The sequence below is a fragment of the Rhopalosiphum maidis genome, chromosome 3 (genome assembly GCF_003676215.2).
Source record: "Rhopalosiphum maidis isolate BTI-1 chromosome 3, ASM367621v3, whole genome shotgun sequence".
NCBI classification, from domain to species: Eukaryota; Metazoa; Arthropoda; class Insecta; order Hemiptera; family Aphididae; genus Rhopalosiphum; species Rhopalosiphum maidis.
In genome coordinates this window covers 21,880,629-21,896,411 of record NC_040879.1, presented here as the reverse complement: position 1 = coordinate 21,896,411, position 15,783 = coordinate 21,880,629, and the positions used below count along the sequence as shown (strand labels likewise).

Below are 15,783 nucleotides of genomic sequence, written 5' to 3'. Positions count from 1 at the left end.
GAATTAACATTTTAACTACAGATAAATAATCATACTTTTGATGACTTTTAGATTAATGGGGATAAGTATTCTAATTTAAATACATAGTACATAACTATAAGTTTAATGTTTTTATTTTTTTTAAGAATTTGTATTCATCAATAAACAATGGCAGCAGATGTGTAATATTGTTTACACAGAGCTTACTCTATATTTATTACAGATAAATGTTCTATGTTCATGCTTTTTATGTTCTTCTGTAAAATGCACATTCTCATGATTACTTTACATTATAAATTTAAAATAAAATAATATTTGTTTTGGATCTGAAAGTTACAATTTACACAATTTTCCAGTTTTTAAAGAGTCACAAAAAATGTTTGTTCCAATATAGTAGTATTTGCTTATATATAATTGATCTTCGATTTAAAATAAACAAATTTATACAAGAAATAATATTTATTCATGTAAAAACATATAAATATTTTTAGCAAAAAATATATCCCAGTATTTGAGCTATAATAATAAATAATACAGCTATTGAATAATAGATAGTTATGGTTACATCAATGGAAGCATGCTTTTATGTGCATTTGGAAAGTTTATTTAAACACTTTTAATTGTTGTTAATTACGATAGACTGTGCAAGTATATCATATTCTTTAAAGCAAGAAAAATATAATGTAAAAATTAATATTTTTTTTTAATACCTAATAAAATAATTAAGTTTGCGTATAGACCTACTACAGAGAGCCACAACCTAACCTAATCGAAAGAACCCCATGGTTGTCGATTCTTGGATTAGACTTAAAATTTAATTTTTTTACACTTTTGTCCATTTGTCTATCTCAGCTTATGTTTAATAATATTATAAAACTTAATTGTTAATGTTATGTAATATTATTTGCTTGCTGATATTGAGTGCCCTAAAAAATGTAATAATTAATTGCTACACATACATAATTGATGTTAAAGTATATACATGCGTAGTATGTACTTTACATAAGTGCAAATTCAATAATATTGATTAAAAGATAAATGTTTATCAAAATAATTTTTAGACTATACTTAGTTAAATTTGGTTTTAAATAGTCAAAACTGTTAATAATTAGATAGCTTATAGTATTGTATAAGGTATTATAATATTATTTTCTTGAATTTAAAATTGTCACATTTATTCAAAACATATTAAAAATAAAATATATAAATTATTGTCAAACATTACCGGTGGAATTGGACAGCTTGTTCTAGAAATGTTAAATGCTCTCATAATTGAATACCACGCGTTTCCACAGATATTTTTAAAACTACTACATGCGTTCTTTGATATATACACAATTGAATTTGTTTTCCAACTACCAGTTAAACTCCAAGATGCAGCGTTTAAATCAAGCTTTTTTAGTTTAGTTTTAGTTATAAAAATAACATTTACAAGTCAAGTTAAATTTAAAGTTGTTTTATCTTAATCATAAATTTAAATTATTTAGTAATTAAAACTTTTAGTACCAGACTACAGTAAATTATTAATTAATTGTAAAAAAAAAAAATTGTAATGATATTTATATATTTTGGTGGAAAAAATAGGTATTGTCTTAAAATATACAAAGTCGATAGTAATTTTTTTCGTTTGATAATAATTCTATGGTAAATTAGTGATATCGTTCAATTATATTCCAGTAATAAATAAAATAGCTCAATCTGTACCTAGTTAAGTGAATATATTATACTATGAGTTACAATTATTATTATATATTTACTAACCGTTAGACTATTGTCAAAAGATACCAACAATGTTATATTTTCTTTAAACTCAGTTATATTTGATGACCTTTTACTTATATATACATTAGGTTGTAATGCATTTATTCATTGACAAGGATATACTCTTTCAAAAACAGTACGATATTCTCCATGAAATAAGAGTTAATAATATACATATTTTTATAGAAATATCATAAATGATCATTGACAATAATTATAGTTATATTAGAAAATATGAGTTATATGTTAAAAAAATATAGCAAATTATTATTTTACCAAAGGCAAGTTGGGCATAAAAACGTTTTTTGATTTTACCAAATAAGAAAATCCAATAAATATGAATATCTTTACTATAATCATTTTTATGAATACTTTATTTCAATAATATAGCCGAGTATTATATAAGTGTTCTACAGTATGAATGATTGACAGTTGTGAATTATAAAATACAATCATTCATTTAGAGCAATTGACATGATTAAGCTGTAGCCTCTAAAAGTTTCCGGACATGTGAATGTAATTGTGTGATTAAATTTAATATGGAAAAACTAGAAGGTTTTCCGGAAATTAAATTGTTATCATTTAAATAATAGATTTAGTACTATGAATATTTCATAAATTTAATAATTATTTCTATTGTTATTGTTTTGGATAATTTTTTTTACATCTATTTTACTTTTGTGTTTTCATAAATATTTATTACAGATAAATGTTCTATGTTCATGCTTTCTATGTCCTTTTGTATAATACGATTGAAAAGGATATATTTTCTCAAATACTTGATGCCAATAGATTATTATAAGTACTTAAGCATTCATAAGAAAATTGAAAACTAAAAACTATTATAATGTAACTTAATATAGTACATTTATTATTTCATTTATTCCTTTGCCGATATTTAGCATGGCTTAAAAATGTGTAATAGGTACACATTCTTATTAAAATCGTACCTATATTCAAAATATTTTGTTTAAAATAACGATTATATTATAATACTAAACTTCAAATGAGTAAATCACTGTTGTTTTTAAAATATGAAAATACTATATATTTAAAAAAATATTTATTTATTTTTGCGCTTTCATCTCACTACGAGGTATAAAAGCGCAAATAGTGACATCATTTAGTAAGAGGGGTGGGTTACGAATTGGAATAAGCGCATAAATATATTTCTGAACTACAAGTCCTAACTTAATCTATCTAAATGATAAAATTAAATAATACATAATGTTTATGATATTCGTTCTGAACACCTTATGCTTGCATTATTAATTTCAACTGAAAACGTGTTGCTGCACCAGTACACCGTATAATATTCGTTATAGAAATTTTTATAGATTTCGCAATAAAGCTCGTAATAGTACTAACAATGTACTAATTAATAAAGTAAAGCTTTAAACAAATTTAAATTACATATTTTGAATTTTATTCAAATTCGATTATTATAGTTCAATAATATATTCCGCTCACTGGTTTAGTTATTTTAGGTTATTTATTAACAATATTTAACAATACATTTTTGAATATAATGTATAAAAAAACCTATTACATTGAACATGTAATGAAATTACAAACAAATGTTTGATACATGTGTTTTTATTGCAATGTATATCTTAATTGATTTATCAACGACACCGTTAAACAATCAACAATTTCATTGGTAAATTAAATGTATCATGTTGATCTAACTCTAAATAAACGACTAACTTACGACTCACACATAAAAAACTAGATTATAGATTGCACCTTGCAAGATCACGCTTGATATCCGAACTTAGTGGACCTATAAAATTATTTTGTTATTTGAAGAATCGTAAATATATACAATCTAATCTTACCATGGCTGGATGACCGATTGTCTATATATTATTATTGTTTTTCATTTTTACGAAGAGTGTTGCCAAGTTGGAATGTACATTTAGATGTAATAACTAAAGGAAAATTGATATACTTAAAAGTAAATACCCCAATTTAAAATGTATTAGTAATCGTTTTTCTGTAGCCTACCAGCGGACGTTATAGCTGTACTTCTTTCCAATACGGTAATGTGCGGGGCAGAACTTAGTCAGTATTTTCATGTAAAATCATCAATTAGTCTTATTCACATTATAACCATGACTGATCTAAAACTTTAAGTAATAGCGGATTGAATTTTAAATGTATTTTCTGATTTTCATAAACTGTGTCTGTTGAATTATTATAGATACTCATGAAATTAAAATGTTAAAATAGCCAATACAGACTAAAAGTATTAAAAAATATGTACATAGGTATTAACAGATTATATTTATTTCATGAATTAAATACTTAGACAGTAGGAAACTATGGTAGCGGATGGGTTGGTAATACATTGGATTCTAGTTACGTCAAATCTAAAAGGGAACAGGAAAAAGTTCGAGATATCAAACATTTTAAAATAACGATTTTTATTAAAATTCTTAAAGAAATTGGTAAATACATAGAATGCTTAAAAAGCATATTTTTAATACTTAAAGTACCTACTAATACTAAATGCATTTCAATAAACTACAATAATGGATAAATTAATATTTTTTTTTTATTCTGTCATTATTGTTAATATCAATTTTTTTTTTTGTAAGAATGTACAAATTAATTGTAAGAACATTAAATGTACGCTTATTTTTCATTTCACTGTATTGTATACGAATATTACCTAAAATTATTGAATACCAACACGTGAAGCCGTGAAATCAATATCACTATACTAAATTGCTAATTAATTTTTTGTTCGACATAATACAAATCTACTATAATAATGAAATTAATGTAATATAATATTATTGTTTTGTAACATACAATCAAATTGGTTTTTCCCATGGTCGTATAAGACTCAACTCCAATATGATGCAACCAAGTACATCATTTTTTACATTTTTTATCTTCACCGTCGTTTTATATTTTCCATAAAAATACACCTTTGGAAAGTTATGGTCTTCAATTTCCTTAAAATCTAACCCTGATGTAACATATATACCCTGAAAAATTTAAGATAAATTGCTAAAAATACATATATTATTTATGTTAAAATGCATACATGTATGCTAATTACAATTTTAATAATTATTGAATTCCAATTACAAGATTTGGTTCTATTTTTGTAGTGAAGTTATAAAAACAATTGTTTCAATAATATAATAAAACATACAAATAAAAAAAATGTAAAAATCCCTCAATACTACAAAATTATAACTAACAAAATAATAGTACGCTTTTACTATGCTAGTATAATTCATAAGACATTGGTTAGGTTAGGTTACGTGGTTCACTCAAGACCTATAAGTAGAAGTGCAAATTCAATGTCATTGGTTAAATTTGGCTTTCAATAGTCGTATAAGTAATAACCATTGTCTTAAATTATAGAATGGTAGATTATTATTAAATTGCAAAAAATACATAATTATTGATTTGGAAAGTATGCTAATTTCAATTCTGATAATTATTGTATTCCAATTACAAGTGTTAGTCTTAGTTCTATTTTTGGAATGCATTTATAAAAAAAATTGATATAAGATTGTTTCAAAAATGTAAAAAATGTAAAACATTAAGAATGTAGTTGCCTTTAAATATTACAAATAAAACTAATAAAAATTATAGTATGCTTTTGTTATCTGAGTATAATTAATTATACGCAATCAATAAAACTTAGAAAGTAACATAATCGATATCTGAATAAAAATCATTGAATACAAAATATTAACTAAATGAAAGCTTAAGTCAGCAATACCATCCATTGAATCATATAGGTACTCACAAATTTATACTTCTGGTTTTTAATAGTCGAAATTGTTAATAGTTGGATAGCTTATAATGTTGTATAAGGTGTTATAATATTATTTCACTGCATTTCAATGTATCACACTAATTTAATTTATAGTTTACATAAAATTAAATCATTATTTTAATAAGTTACCAATGGAATTGGGCATGTAGCTTTAGAAAAGTTAAAAGCCTTCATTAATGAATACCACGCGTTTCCAAGAATCTTTTTCAAACTACTACATGCAGTCTTTGATATATAAACCATTGAATTTGGTTTCCAACCGCCGATTAAACTCCAAGAAGCGGCGTTTACATCAAGCTATTAAAAAATAGAATATTTGTTTTGATTATAGTTATAAAAAAACAACAATTACATGTCAGTTACAAATTAAAAGTTTCTTTATCTCAATCATAAAATTGAATAAAAAATGTAACTACAACTGTTAGTACCAGAATATAGTTACCTAATTTTGTTAACTTAATGATAATTATTTATGAATATTTATATATTTTGGTGGAAAAAATAGGTATTGTCATATATATCGTCGATAATGATTTTTTCTATTTGCTAATAATTCTTTGGTTCATAAGTCTCATCGTTCAATTATATTCCAATAAATAAAATAGCTCAATCTTAAGTAGGTACAGTAGGGCCTCGAGAATCCAAACCCAGGCTAATCTTAAAGACGCGGTAATCCGAACGGCTTTGAGTAACCATCACCACCGATCCGTTATTCAATAATTGTACTTATGTAGACTAATAAAATAATATTCATAACGATTATTACGACTGAATATTACACATGTGCGTCGTCGGATTTTATACGACGATAACGATTATTAGCTACGTGTCATACTATATAGTGATTTCATTTTTTTTTTAAAAAGTACACGAAAATTGTCTCATGTAAAGTCATAGGTAATCCGAACAAATTCGATAATCCGTAATACCCAATCTCGTTCGGATTATCAAGATTTTATTGTACATAATTGAATGAATATGTACTACCTATATGTCACAACTTACAATTTGTATTGAATAATTACTTACTGTGAGACTATCGTCAAAAGGTACCAAAAATGTAAAATTTCCTTTCATCTCAGTTATATTTGATGTCCTTTTATTGAAATATAGATTAGTTTTTATTGTTTGTAAAGAATTTAATGATGCACAAGGATATATTTTCTCAATTACAGTACGATATTCTCCATGAAATAAGAGTTATTAATATACATATTTTATTAGAAATATCATAAATAATCATTGATAATAATTATAGTAATATTAGAAATTATGAGTAATATGTTAAAAAAAATATAACAAATTATTATTTTACCAAAGGCAAGTTGGGCATAAAAACGTTTTTTGATTTTACCAAATAAGAAAATCCAATAAATATGAATATCTTTACTATAATCATTTTTATGAATACTTTATTTCAATAATATAGCCGAGTATTATATAAATGTTCTACAGTATGAATGATTGACAGTTGTGAATTATAAAATACAATCATTAATTTAGAGCAATTGACATGATTAAACTGTAGCCTCTAAAAGTTTCCGGACATGTGAATGTAATTGTGTGATTAAATTTAATATGGAAAAACTAGAAGGTTTTCCGGAAATTAAATTGTTATTATTTAAATAATTCAATTGGTACTACGATTATTTCAAACTAAATTTTTTTTACTGATTTGTATTGAAAGAATTTCTAATCTAAATAGTTTCACATATATTTTATTATACTATGTGTATGAATTAACATTTTAACTACAGATAAATAATCATACTTTTGATGACTTTTAGATTAATGGGGATAAGTATTCTAATTTAAATACATAGTACATAACTATAAGTTTAATGTTTTTTATTTTTTTTAAGAATTTGTATTCATCAATAAACAATGGCAGCAGATGTGTAATATTGTTTACACAGAGCTTACTCTATATTTATTACAGATAAATGTTCTATGTTCATGCTTTTTATGTTCTTCTGTAAAATGCACATTCTCATGATTATTTTACATTAAAAATGTGAAACGAAATCATATTTGTTTTGGATCTGAAAGTTACAATTTACACAATTTTCCAGTTTTTAAAGAGCCACAAAAAAATGTTTGTTCCAATATAGTAGTATTTGCTTATATATAATTGATCTTCGATTTAAAATAAACAAATTTATACAAGAAATAATATTTATTCATGTAAAAACATATAAATATTTTTAGCAAAAAATATATCCCAGTATTTGAGCTATAATAATAAATAATACAGCTATTGAATAATAGATAGTTATGGTTACATCAATGGAAGCATGCTTTTATGTGCATTTGGAAAGTTTATTTAAACACTTTTAATTGTTGTTAATTACGATAGACTGTGCAAGTATATCATATTCTTTAAAGCAAGAAAAATATAATGTAAAAATTAATATTTTTTTTTAATACCTAATAAAATAATTAAGTTTGCGTATAGACCTACTACAGAGAGCCACAACCTAACCTAATCGAAAGAACCCCATGGTTGTCGATTCTTGGATTAGACTTAAAATTTAATTTTTTTACACTTTTGTCCATTTGTCTATCTCAGCTTATGTTTAATAATATTATAAAACTTAATTGTTAATGTTATGTAATATTATTTGCTTGCTGATATTGAGTGCCCTAAAAAATGTAATAATTAATTGCTACACATACATAATTGATGTTAAAGTATATACATGCGTATTACTTTACATAAGTGCAAACTCAATAATATTGATTAAAAGATAAATGTTTATCAAAATAATTTTTAGACTAAACTTGGTTTTGAATAGTCAAAACTGTTAATAATTGGATAGCTTATAGTATTGTATAAGGTATTATAATATTATTTTCTTGAATTTAAAATTGTCACATTTATTCAAAACATATTAAAAATAAAATATATAAATTATTGTAAAACATTACTGGTGCAATTGGACAGCTTGTTTTAGGAGAGTTAAATGCTTTCATTAATGAATACCACACATTTCCAAGAACCTTTTTCAAACTACTACATGCATTCTTTGATGTATAAACCATTGAATTTGTTTTCCAACCACCAGTTAAACTCCAAGATGCCCAGTTTACATTGATCATAGGAAAAGTAGCATTGATGTAAAGATTGATTGCAATGTATTTAATGTAATAAAAAATTGATTTTAAACCATTTTGTCAATAAATTAAAAACTATTTTTCATTTCTTAAATATTATAAATATGCGTAAAAAATGAAGATATTTTTCTTCGTTTCTAAGTCAATTGAACATGAAATAAAATTTTTTTTTTCTTGCGTTCCAAAAGAAAATTCCGAGAGAGTTTACGTTCGCTTGTCTATTTAACATCATTTAGAATTAATTAACTGTAAACAGTCGTGAGAAGTAAAATTAAGGAGTTTATTACTAATTTTAATTCTGATAAGAATAAGAAAAATTGTATGGTTAAATTGTTATCGGGTTGAGAATTAAACAAATTTGAATTGTAATATAGTAATGATTTAATTTTTATTGTAATATAGTTTATCTTTGATGTTTCGGGAGTGTGACATGTTTACCGGAAGACTTGGGAATTCATTGGTATTATTTAACTTTGGATTGGGTTGACCAGAGGGTGTTCCTTCGTTAGTGACTTTACCACCATTTACATTGTAGTTTAAATTAACATTTTTTTTTTAGTTAAGCATTTGAATTTTTTTGAAACTTCTGTAGGTCTTTATGAACGGTGCTACATCCACGGTAATTTGCCAGATGGGCTTCCCCCACAGAGAGCGTACGTTGGAAGTTGATTTATGGATATGATGCAAGATGAAGACGTGTGGAATTCAGAGCAGCGGACGCGGTGAGAAATATGTAAACTGTAGCTTTTGGAGTGGCCATATTTTTGACAGTTTTGACACTGTGTTATTTCCCGATGTTTATGTGGTTCTTCGATTCGAACTTTGGTGTGAAGAATGGATGTAACATGGAATATATCTTTGTAGATCTCAGCAGGTTCGAGATCGACAAAAAAGAGTTGTAGATTTTTTTTTATTTTGTGACGGACATTAGGAACATGACGTACTGTGAAACCAACATCTTGCAAAGCGATTCCAATCTCATTTAATGGAGTGAAAGGATGAATATTATGTACAACAACACGAAAAGCTTTATTTTCACATTGCTGGTAAGTGTGGTATTTCGGACTTATTTTTATTAAGAAATTTTATAACAGCTCTATAAGAATCGGAATTTTTAGTGAGGATATTTAAACCGTTAGATGATGATTTGAATGAGAAATTTTCCGAACCAAATAGTTTAAGAAATTATTGCTCAGAGCAACAGAATCAAGTACTCCTTGGACTGTAATTGGCGGTGGAGGGTTAGCGAGCTCAATAACATCGCCTGAGGCTTTGTTTGGTGGGTTCTGAAGTGGATTCGCTATGTTAGGGTTGTCATCAACAGAATAACCAGACCTAACCAAACCTAACTTAAACAGAATATCTATTAGTCGTTGAAAATAAACTTATGTGTGTTGTTTTTGCTATTTTATATGCGGAAGGTTCGTCAGATGATGATAAATTGCTTATAAATAAATGTAATATTGCCGTGAAAAATATAACAATTAATCGCTACAAGTATATAATTATTCATGTTAAAGTATACGCATGTATACTAAATATAATTTTGATAACCATTCTAAATAATAGTTAATTTTGTTGGTGGAGTGCATTTTAAATAAAAAAATATTTTAAAAATACAATAAAGCCACAAATAAAATTAAATTTTCACGTGAATATTACAAAATTAAAAATACCACGCTATATTTATCTGATAATAATCAATGATATAATGCAAAAAATAACATAATATAATATTTATTGAAGACTAAAACTTAACTAAGTTAATCACATTTATAAATTAAAAAAAAAAAAAATATTTATAAAAATAAATGTTGATTTTTTAAAACGTGGATTTTTTATAAATATTTCTGGTGAATAAGAGAATAAAAATAAATTTATTGCCATTTTTTGATATCAGATAATAAATTAAAAAACTTAAGTAAAGTCAGTGTTACATTTACTATGAGAATAATGTAATGTATTATTATTTTGTAGAATAACTTCAAATTGGTTTTTCCCATGGTCGTATAAGACTCAATTCTAATATGCTGCAAAAAACTACTTTATTTTTTACACTTTTTATTTTGAACGTAAATTTATATTTTCCATAAAAATACACCTTTGGAAAATTATGATTATCTTCAAGTTCCTTCAAGTCCAGCCCTGATGTAATATATGTACCCTGAAAAATGAAGATTAATTATACATGTGTCGAATCTACAATTTTCAAAACCATTATTGAAGTTAAACTTCTTTACGCAGGGTAGTGAGGAAAAAAAAAGCGAACGGGCGGCCGTACGAACGCAAACACGGACATGTCGTTGTGCGCAGCCGCGGATTGTCGTAGCTGTATTTTGTAAACATGGGTTGTGTCATTAAGCGACAGTATTTTTGGTTGGGTTATTAAACAAAGAATACTCAACAATAATATTAATGAGAAAAATATTTAGATAAAAACGGAATGATCGTCCGAGATGATTTCATACGGTCGTCAGGGCGGCGGTGCGAAGCGTATCAGTACGTCATATACATAATATCACATAATAATAATAATATTACGTATTATAATTTCTTTTCTTTCTTTATTATCCTCATTACCCCATTCTATCCATGCCTTACTTTCTTTTTCACTCACTCAGTGAGTACCGTTCAAAAGAAGTTTAACTTCCCGCGCGCGTACTGGTAACACACACACGAGTTTTTTTTACAATAATAAGAGTTAGCTCTATTATTAGAGTGAGTTTTGAAAAAAGATAGATTCAAAATATTATACAATATCATGTAAATTAAAAACTGTAGATGCCCTTAAACATTAAAAAATTAACACTTCTATAAACACTATACTCTATTCAATATAAGAAACACTGTTGGCGGCTGGCTACTACACAATGCACATGGGCGTGTTTCAATAACACAGCAGGAATACAGATAGGTTATGAACTTTTGACAAATGGGTACCCGTGGGTGTTATCTGTCCAACGTTCGAAGTAAACTGGTCGCCGCCGACTAGATTATAATAGTATTTTACTATCTGAGTATGATTCATTATATATAATAATACAATGCAGGCAATTATACAGATATTAGATTAAAAACCGTTAAGGGGCCTCGCTAAATTTGAGCTTAAAAGACGTAAAGTTTTGACAAAATTAAAGTTAGTTTAAGATGTCCGATTTTAAATCTGAAAAAATTCTGAACTCAGCAGAAAATTGTCTATAGATCGTACGGAATCTTATATTCTAATAAAGTGGTAATAAAAACTTAAAAATATAAATTTTTTCAAATTATAATATTAAATTTTAAATTTAAAATTAAAACCAGAATGTTTCATACGATCTACAGACATTTTTCTGCTGAATTTAAATATTTTTTCAGAATAAAGATCGGACCACGTTAATTAACTTTAATTTTGTCAAATCAACAAGTGTAAGTTGTCTTAAAATTCGTATAGTGAATTTTTATTGATATCGAGTTATTGACATGTGCATGCGCGTACGAGAGTGGCAACCGTCGATGATTTCAGCCGGAACCCACACTGTATTTCACTTACACTAATTATCATTTGCAACTTTACTAACACATAGATCTCGGGCATATAAAACGAGATTGTGAATTGCCTAAATGTTTTCCTCTAAATAATAAGTGTAGCGAGGCCCCTTAAAGTCATAAACATAAGTGCATAACCAATTGGCAGGTAAGATCAGTATTAATATTAATTAAGTCATATAAATATATACAATGGCATACGATCATTTACTAAAATTGTATCACGTATAATTGTACAGTGACTTTATTGATGACGTGGTTCACTCCAGGCCAACTATATTGTATTGAAGTGCAAATTCAATGTCTTCAATAAAATGGTTTTTATAATTTTTATAGACTATTCTTTGTTCTTTTTGACTTTCAATAGTTGCATGTACCTAGTTATAATAGTTACCTTTATCATAGGTCATATGAGAATAAATTAATATTGTGATGGGTATTTTTTGAATATAATGTCGGTGACTTCACATTTTCGACGTTAATTTAATCCATACTAAATATAAAAATTATTTAATTAATTAAATTTTTAATACATTACCGAAGGAAGTGGACAGCTAGTTGTAGGAATGTTAAAAGCTTTAATTATTGAATACCATGCTTTTCCTGCGATCTTTTTCAAACTATTACACGCATTCTTTGATAAATAAACTATCGAATTTGGTTTCCAACCGCCGATTAAACTCCAAGAAGCGGCGTTTATATCAATCTATTTAAAAATATAATAATATTTAAGGTGATAGTTGTTATACTACAAGTCAAGTATGAATTAAAAGTTGTTTTTCAACTCAATCATAAAATAAAATAATATATTAATATGATTGACTACAACTATTTGATCAACAGAACACTCTAGTACACTTTATATTATAATAATTAATGTATCCGCGGGGGGAAATATAGGTATTTTTTTAAAATTTATTGTACCTAATTGTAATTAATGTATTTTGCGAGGAAAAAATAGATAAGTATTGTTTTAAATATATTGTATCTATTACGATATGTTATATTTTCTATTCGAAAATTGTATGATTAATTAACAATATCGGTCAATTAAAATCGGATAAATAAAATATCATCATTTTATATTTTATAATAAGTTAGTTTTGTAAGTTATTATTTATAATCTAGTTGATGAAGTATGTCCTACTACTTCATAATCATTATTAAATAATAAATATTTACTTACTGAAAGAATATCGTCAAACGGTATCAACAATGAAATATTTCCCTTTATCACTGTTATATTTGATGCCGTTTTACTGAAATAAGTATTGAATTTAATTAAATCTGTCGATGGACATGAATACATTTTCTCAAATATCGTACGGTACTCTCCCTGTAATAATAGTTAATTATACAAAGACTTGATTTGAATATTCACATACCAACAAAAATAATCTTATGTAGTCTTACAAAATATAAGTAATATTTTAAAAAGTGTAATATAATATTAATTTACCAAAGGTAAGTTGTGCATAAAAACGGTTTTTGATTTAATTAAATAAAAATATCCAATAAGCAAGAATAATTTTACTATTATCATTTTTTTGTGGATATTTTATTTCAACAGTTTTGGAATATTTTATTTGTTTTTAACAGTAAGAATGACAATTTCGAATTTTAAAATATAATCATATATTATTTGAAGTAGTTGACATACTTGAGATATAACCTCTAAAAATATCCGGTAATATAAATGTAATATAGTCCTTGGATTTAATCTGAAAAAAGAAACAATGTTTTTCCTGTTATTACAGTTTTATATTTCAAATAATATAATCTATACTACAATTTTTTTCAAGCAAAATCTCGTATTTTTAGAAAAATCATTTATATAGAAATATTTTATATTCTATTTTTTTTTTATTTAGGATATATTGTTTTACATATATTTTACTGCTGTGTGTACATGAATTTTTATTATAGATAGCTTTTTATAATAGCTGTTCATACTTTCGATGTCCTTTTGTAAAATTCAAACTAGGTTAAACCTAGTTGTACATATCTATAACCTAATCTATTTAAAAAAAAATATAATTTTCAAAATATATTGACTCTTTGTTGGGTCAAAATGAGTTCAAAATGGTTTAAAATTTTGCATTTTTTTTATTTATTTATTTTTTATATTCTGCACGAAGTAAGAAATATATTAATTTTATAATGATGTATATACACTAAGCATAGAAACATAGTGGATCTCTATAATTATTTTATTATTTGTTGAATTGTTGTAATCGTAAATATCTATAATCTAATCTAATCATGGTTGGGTGACAAAATTATTTTTATTCTTCATTAGTACGACATGTGTTGTTACGTTGGAGCATATATTTAAATTTAATAATTGGAGTGAATTCATATATAGATTTTTAATCAATATGGAGTCATGTTCGAACTTTTACGAATTATGAAAAATATCATTATTGACGAAATACAACCTACCACTTCGTCTTTAGATAACCTTACAATCAAACCAACCTCTCCAATATTTACTAAAGATTCGAAGATTTTCCTGGCTTATGTACTTCCTTAATCGACTTGATGGGTATCGATAATTTTTTCTTTAAATCAACAATGGATCACTTGAAAATTCAAACTTTGAACTCAGATAGACCCATTATAGAGCTGTTGTGTATTTTCTAAAAGAAGAAAAAGCTAAGTTCTAAAATTCATTTAAATGAGGATAAACCACCCACGAAGTTTTGCGTAACTACATTGTTCTAGTCCGATAGCTTTAATGAAAAGCGAACTAAAAGTTTGATTATTCGAAGAAAGGCAAGTTACCCAAGTAATTCATCGAATAAATAAATATACCCCTCCCCTCTTCATCGTAGACCTTGAATCCAGAGACTTTTCATAAGATATATATTAATTAAACTCCTTATTACATACAAAGATCAAAATTTAAAAGCCTCACAAGCCAAAGATTATTAGTCAATGTCATAATTGCCAAGTTTATAGTCATACGAAATCTTATTGCGCATATATGTCTCGCTGCGTCCGCTGCGGAAACAATCACCATTCATCTGACTTCCCGAATTCACGTCAAAATCCTATGAGATGTGCTCTTTGCTCCGGTAACCATCCAGTGAACTATAAGAGGTGTTCAACTTATAAATATTTCTAGTCTCGTAAGAAACCAAATTAAAATTAAAATAACCATAAAATATCTCATTTTAAGATTAAGCCTAATAATGTAAAAGACAGCCACCAATTAAATAACACCCCACCTAATAAATATAATTATCCAACTCAAACTCAAATGTATGCTCAAGCCACTCATAATAAAAATACTTCTCTACTACCTCCAGATATTTCTTAAATGAATTTAAACTCTTAATCAACCCATTATTTGCTTTACTTACTAAAGTTATTTTCAGCTTACTGGATTAGTAATCTAATTACTGCTATAACTTAAAACTACAATTGAGTGTACATAAAATATTAATTTATTGATGACATAACCATCTTAAAATTAGTTAAATATACTAGAAAATATAATTATTTATTTATTGTAAATCATGTATGATATCAAGAAATGAATTAAAAATATTTTGAGTGTGAAATTATCATGATATTGTATTATTATTTTGTAAAAT

General features: G+C 25.9%; 2 protein-coding genes and 1 pseudogene across 2 annotated transcripts; all 3 read right to left on the bottom strand.

Annotated features, from left to right (window-relative positions):
* Positions 1-869: 869 nt before the first annotated feature.
* On the bottom strand, positions 870-2,200 carry LOC113557826 (annotated as a pseudogene).
* Positions 2,201-4,559: 2,359 nt separating this feature from the next.
* On the bottom strand, positions 4,560-8,641 carry LOC113557825. The gene is made up of 5 exons (XM_026963371.1): positions 8,471-8,641; positions 6,858-6,932; positions 6,572-6,730; positions 5,672-5,839; positions 4,560-4,736 (listed from the first exon to the last, which is right to left on the bottom strand). The coding sequence occupies exons 1-5, from the start codon at positions 8,639-8,641 to the stop codon at positions 4,560-4,562; spliced, it is 750 nt and encodes a 249-aa protein (XP_026819172.1).
* A 1,999-nt stretch (positions 8,642-10,640) lies between these two features.
* LOC113558907 lies at positions 10,641-13,727 on the bottom strand. Its single transcript, XM_026964488.1, has 4 exons — positions 13,644-13,727; positions 13,371-13,520; positions 12,723-12,890; positions 10,641-10,820 (listed from the first exon to the last, which is right to left on the bottom strand). Exons 1-4 carry the CDS (start codon positions 13,725-13,727, stop codon positions 10,641-10,643), a joined length of 582 nt encoding a protein of 193 aa, XP_026820289.1.
* Positions 13,728-15,783: the final 2,056 nt, after the last annotated feature.

Excerpts from the sequence above, each read along its gene's own strand:
- LOC113557825 (XM_026963371.1), bottom strand. The coding sequence starts at position 8,641 with ATGATCAATGTAAACTGGGCATCTTGGAGTTTAACTGGTGGTTGGAAA. Across the intron at positions 6,933-8,470 it reads CAAGCTGTCCAATTGCACCA|GTAAAGATATTCATATTTAT; the intron begins GTAATGTTTTAC and ends AAAATGATTATA. Across the intron at positions 4,737-5,671 it reads CTACATGCCCAATTCCATTG|GGTATATATGTTACATCAGG; the intron begins GTAACTTATTAA and ends TAAATTTTTCAG.
- LOC113558907 (XM_026964488.1), bottom strand. The coding sequence starts at position 13,727 with ATGATAATAGTAAAATTATTCTTGCTTATTGGATATTTTTATTTAATT. Across the intron at positions 12,891-13,370 it reads CGTTTGACGATATTCTTTCA|ATTGATATAAACGCCGCTTC; the intron begins GTAAGTAAATAT and ends ATTTTTAAATAG. Across the intron at positions 10,821-12,722 it reads CTAGCTGTCCACTTCCTTCG|GGTACATATATTACATCAGG; the intron begins GTAATGTATTAA and ends TTCATTTTTCAG.